Here is a 4672-nt window from a genome sequence, read left to right on the forward strand (position 1 = left end):
AACCTCCTGTCCTATGACCCTCCTGTCCTATGACATCCTGTCCTATGACCATCCTGTCCTATGAACCTCCTGTCCTATGACCCTCCTGTCCTATGACCCTCCTGTCCTATGACCATCCTGTCTATGACCCTCCTGTCCTATGACCATGCCCGTCCTATGAACCTCCTGTCCTATGACCCTCTGCTCTATGACCATCCTGTCCTATGAACCTCCTGCTCCTATGACCCTCCTGTCCTATGACCATCCTGTCCTATGACCCTCCTGTCCTATGAACCTCCTGTCCTATGAACCCTCCTGTCCTATGACCCTCCTGTCCTAGGACCCTCCTGTCCTATGACCATCCTGTCCTATGAACCTCCTGTCCTATGACCATCCTGTCCTATGACCATCCTGTCCCTATGACCCTCCTGCTGGAGGTGAACCCTGGATGAGGTTGTGTGATTGAGGGGACGTTGTAGGACAGCAGCAGAGAGTCAGAGATGATAAGAAAGAGAAACTAAATGTTTATTTGTAGTTTATTTGATCATTATTCAGATACTTGAGTTTTTGTCTCATGGAGCTCCATCTGGAAACATTTCTATTTTAAAAACAGACCGCTGCTCTGTATAATCCCTCCTCATGGGTTTTTATAATACTTTATAATAAATAAAGACACAAATAAACCTGTGTATTTATTGTGTATTTATTATTGCAGAATTAAACTCCACTAAATCTATAAATCAACTCTCAATATAGAAGTTTATTTCAACTTGTAATTGTCTTCAGAGGCAGACCTCCTGTCTGTTTGACTCAGGTTGATTTCACCTGGAGACCTGTGGAGCCTCACATGGAGCTCTGCTCGGTAAGCCTCTTAGGGATCAGGAGCCAGCAGATGGAGAGCAGAATGCAGTCAGGAGCTCCTGCCTGAGCGGAGAGACCCGACGGACAACATCAACTAATCATCTCCTTCTCTTAGAAAGCAGAGCCATGCTTCCTCAGGACGTCGGGCAGCAGAAGCCACGCCGTGTGTCGGAACCGATGCTCGGGCCGGACGGTCCTCCGGTTCCGGCTCCGGTTCCGGTTCGGCGCTTCAAGACCCGGGACTTCCCTCTGAGCGTGAAGGTGAAGCGCCGGCGCTCCGGATCCGCACCTGAGCGCCGGGTGAACTGCGTCCTGGTTGGAGACGGAGCGGTGGGGAAGACCAGCCTCATCGTCAGCTACACCACCAACGGATACCCCACGGAATATGTTCCAACAGCCTTTGACAACTTCACCGGTAAAGTCTGGGGCTCGTTTTGAGCTTTACGAACACCTGAGAGTGAACTTGTTCTTCTTTAGTCGGTTACCAGTTCTCCGTGTTAAAGCCTGTAGACTGTTTGTGTTGCCTTCTTTTAACACAGACATACTGAGTGTGCTTTCTGTGTCCTCTCAGTGATGGTTGTGGTTGACGGGAAACCAGTGAGACTGCAGCTCTGTGACATGGCTGGACAGGTGAGCTCCACCTTCTCTCTCTCTCTCTCTCTCTCTCTCTCACAGTGTGAATATGATCAGAAGTACATCATCTAACATACCTGAACAGCTGTAGAACAGGTGCATAGTCTCCTCCTTGGAGGTCTAACCACTCACTTCTGTCTTTCTTCATGTGTTTCTCGTCCTGATGTGGGAAAACGGTAGAAATGGGGTCTGGTTGATGGATCAATCAATGTGAGTCATCTGTGATCAATAATCAGTGTTACTCTGCAGTTCTTGGTGTGTGTGTGTTGGTTGCCCCCTGCTGGACTGACATCCTTTAAGACCCCTTTAGTTTAAGTCCCCCCCAAAGCTTACATCGCCCCCTGCAGGAATATTGATGAATCTATGACCCTTCTGTCACCCTGTTCTCCATCGTCCTCCTTTGGTTTCTTATCCACCATCCAACCTGTCCTATCTCTCATCATCTGAAAATAAACCAGATTTAGTGCCTTTTGAAACAGAAAGTCAAACAAATCCAGTTTGTCTTTTATGATGAAGTCAAGTTAAAGGGACATTTTATCTAGATCTCTCTCCAGAAACAGCGTCCCTGTAGTCTGTATAAACAGTATCCAGAAATCTCAGAAGCTCAGAGATTAACCTGGGCAGATTAAACCAAAACCATCTGCCAACATACCGGAGGAAGTAACTGAAGTTTGGGTGAATCGGCCATTAAACATGTTTTAAAGGGGACGTATCATGTTCATGCTGATTTTCAGGTTTGTATTTGTGGTTTCTACTAGAACATGTTAACATGCTTTAATGTTCTAAACCACCATCCAGCCTTTCCTATCAGGAGCTTTTATCATCTGAAAATAAATCTGATGAACGAGCTTTAGTGCCTTTTCAACCTAAAGTGAAAATAAATCCACACCTAGTGTGTCTTTTGTATGATGAAGTCAAGTTAAAGGGTCTATTTATGTGCAGCGTCCCTGTTAGTCTGTATAATCCACACACCTCGCTGTCAACAGCTTTTATAGGGACTGTTTCTTTGGAAGAAAGTAGATTTACCGAGAAACAGTATCAGAGATTAACCTGGGCAGATTAAACCAAAACCATCTGCCAACATACCAACGTTGGTAGGTGAGACATTTGGGTGAATCAGGCATTAAATCATGTTATCATGTTCATGTTCCAGGTTCATACTTGTATTTTGGGTGTATTTTGCAAGCAGAGAACCAGGGACCAATCAGGTGCATTCAGCGATAGGGTCCGTCACCGCTTGAACGGCCCGGTTGAGCGGAGCAGCGCGGTCCGTGACCTGGTGGACATTTAACATTGTAGACATGACCACTGAGCCACACCGTCACAGACTGACCGTACACGGTCCAGACATGTACTCGCTTTGGACCGAGTCTTTGTTAGATGAACACACAGATTAGGGAGGTCAGACAGTATTGAGAGACACATTGTTGGTTTTGGTCTTGTCGTGGGTGAAGATCTAGAATAGAGCCAGTCTCCTCCTGTGAGTGACTCAGTTTATTCTGTGTTTCTGACTTTGCCTCTTGAAGGACGAGCTGGAGCGCCTCCGACCTCTGTGCTACAAGAACGCCGATGTCTTCCTCCTCTGCTACAGCGTGGTCCGCCCCTGCTCCTTCCGCAACCTGATCCAAAGGTGGGTTCCCGAGATCCGTCAGCACTGCCCCGGAGCGCCCCTGGTCCTCGTCGGCACCCAGCTGGACCTGAGGGAGGACGTCCAGGTGCTGATTCACCTGGCACAGAACCAGCAGCGCCCGGTGGGCACCGAGGAGGGCCGGCAGCTCGCCCAGGAGCTCGGCGTGGTGGGCTTCGCCGAGTGCTCGGCGCTGACCCAGAAGAACCTGAAGGACGCTTTTGATTCGGCCATCTTGGCCAGCATCCAGCAGACGGACAGCTGTAGTGTCCAGCAGCAGAGGATGACTCTGAGGAAGAAGACGCCCGATAAGATCAAGAGCCTCTCGGAGATCTGGTGGAGGAAGATCAACTGTCTGGTGGGAGAGCAGAGCTGTGACTTCAAGTGAACAGCTGCACAACTACTAACCTGGGTCACATGTTTGCAAACCCTTTCTAGATCTGGTTAGTTTCAGCCTGCTGGCAGACGGTGCCAGATGGGGGGGGGGGGGGATTAGCACCACACGGGACAACACAACAAGTTCCACAAAGAGCTCACAAATGCAGGTTTGTGACTCACAAGGTGCCACTTCAAATCCCCGACTGACAGTGAAAGTGTGGGTGGGGGACGTCCACTTGGTTTTCCACGTGAAGATCACTCTACTTGAATGGAGGAGCACTACGCAGGAGCACTGCGCAGGAGCACTACGCAGGAGCACTACGCAGGAGCACTGCGCAGGAGCACTACGCAGGAGCACTGCGCAGGAGCACTGCGCAGGAGCACTGCGCAGGAGCACTACGCAGGAGCACTGCGCAGCCGGTGAAAACAGCTGGGAAACGTCTTCTGTGGCTCTGGAGAAGCTTTCAAAGACTGACAGCTGCTCACTTGTGTAAAGCTTTAAGTGTATAGCAGAAAGCCTTGGTTACAAACTGGGAGGGTAGAGTTTGAAAGCAGTGGGCATAGAGAGGCAAAGCCCCGGCCATCCGGTGGACCACCAAAAAATATGAACGGTAGTCAACGGAGAGAGATAAATAATCTTTTGATCCCATATATTGTTATCTTGATAGCGACGCTCTGATTACTGTAAAAAGAGGAGACAGAAGGCGCTGACGTCGGGGAGTCGGCTGCTCTGCTTCAGCTGAGAGAGAGTCTGTGGACGACCACAACTTCTGACAGGTCAGAAATTCATCCGACTGTCTGGCGGCCGGTCGGGAGGAGTTAATCAGTCCTCAAGCCCCCCCCCCCCCCCCCCCCCCCGTATGCTGCACGGCAAAACGACGCCCGACGAAGCTGAAATTCGGTCCGACTCTAAATGAGTCACACGGCTCAAGGTTCGGGCCGGAGACGGGCTGAAATCGTACAGAGTACGTCCAGCTCTCCAGGTCTGATCCTTCTTTCTCTTCCCGGCTGATGAACAGACCAGGAGTCTCTGGTCAGACACATCAGGTCAGATAACGGTTCATCCATACATGGAACAGATCTACGTTAGCTGTTGTACAAGACGACAGATGTAGTTCACTGAACGGTTTCATACTAAACTTAATGATACGACGACAAACTGAGACTTTCTGGACTTTATAAATGATCTTTTAA

General features: G+C 49.5%; 1 protein-coding gene across 2 annotated transcripts; it reads left to right on the forward strand.

Moving 5' to 3' along the window:
* The first annotated feature begins 480 nt into the window (after positions 1-480).
* On the forward strand, positions 481-3792 carry LOC119484457 (rho-related GTP-binding protein RhoU-like). 2 transcript variants are annotated; one of them, XM_037763273.1, is made up of 4 exons: positions 481-1255; positions 1412-1470; positions 1654-1683; positions 3000-3792. In XM_037763273.1, exons 1-4 carry the CDS (start codon positions 967-969, stop codon positions 3486-3488), a joined length of 867 nt encoding a protein of 288 aa, XP_037619201.1. In that variant the 5' UTR covers positions 481-966; the 3' UTR covers positions 3489-3792. The 2 variants fall into 2 exon arrangements, with proteins under 2 accessions (XP_037619201.1, XP_037619209.1); XM_037763281.1 differs by lacking the exon at positions 1654-1683.
* Positions 3793-4672: the final 880 nt, after the last annotated feature.

Source organism: Sebastes umbrosus, chromosome 3 (assembly GCF_015220745.1).
Source record: "Sebastes umbrosus isolate fSebUmb1 chromosome 3, fSebUmb1.pri, whole genome shotgun sequence".
Classification (NCBI taxonomy): domain Eukaryota; kingdom Metazoa; phylum Chordata; class Actinopteri; order Perciformes; family Sebastidae; genus Sebastes; species Sebastes umbrosus.

Excerpts from the sequence above, each read along its gene's own strand:
- LOC119484457 (XM_037763273.1), top strand. The coding sequence starts at position 967 with ATGCTTCCTCAGGACGTCGGGCAGCAGAAGCCACGCCGTGTGTCGGAA. Across the intron at positions 1,471-1,653 it reads TCTGTGACATGGCTGGACAG|AAATGGGGTCTGGTTGATGG; the intron begins GTGAGCTCCACC and ends GGAAAACGGTAG. Across the intron at positions 1,684-2,999 it reads TGGTTGATGGATCAATCAAT|GACGAGCTGGAGCGCCTCCG; the intron begins GTGAGTCATCTG and ends TGCCTCTTGAAG.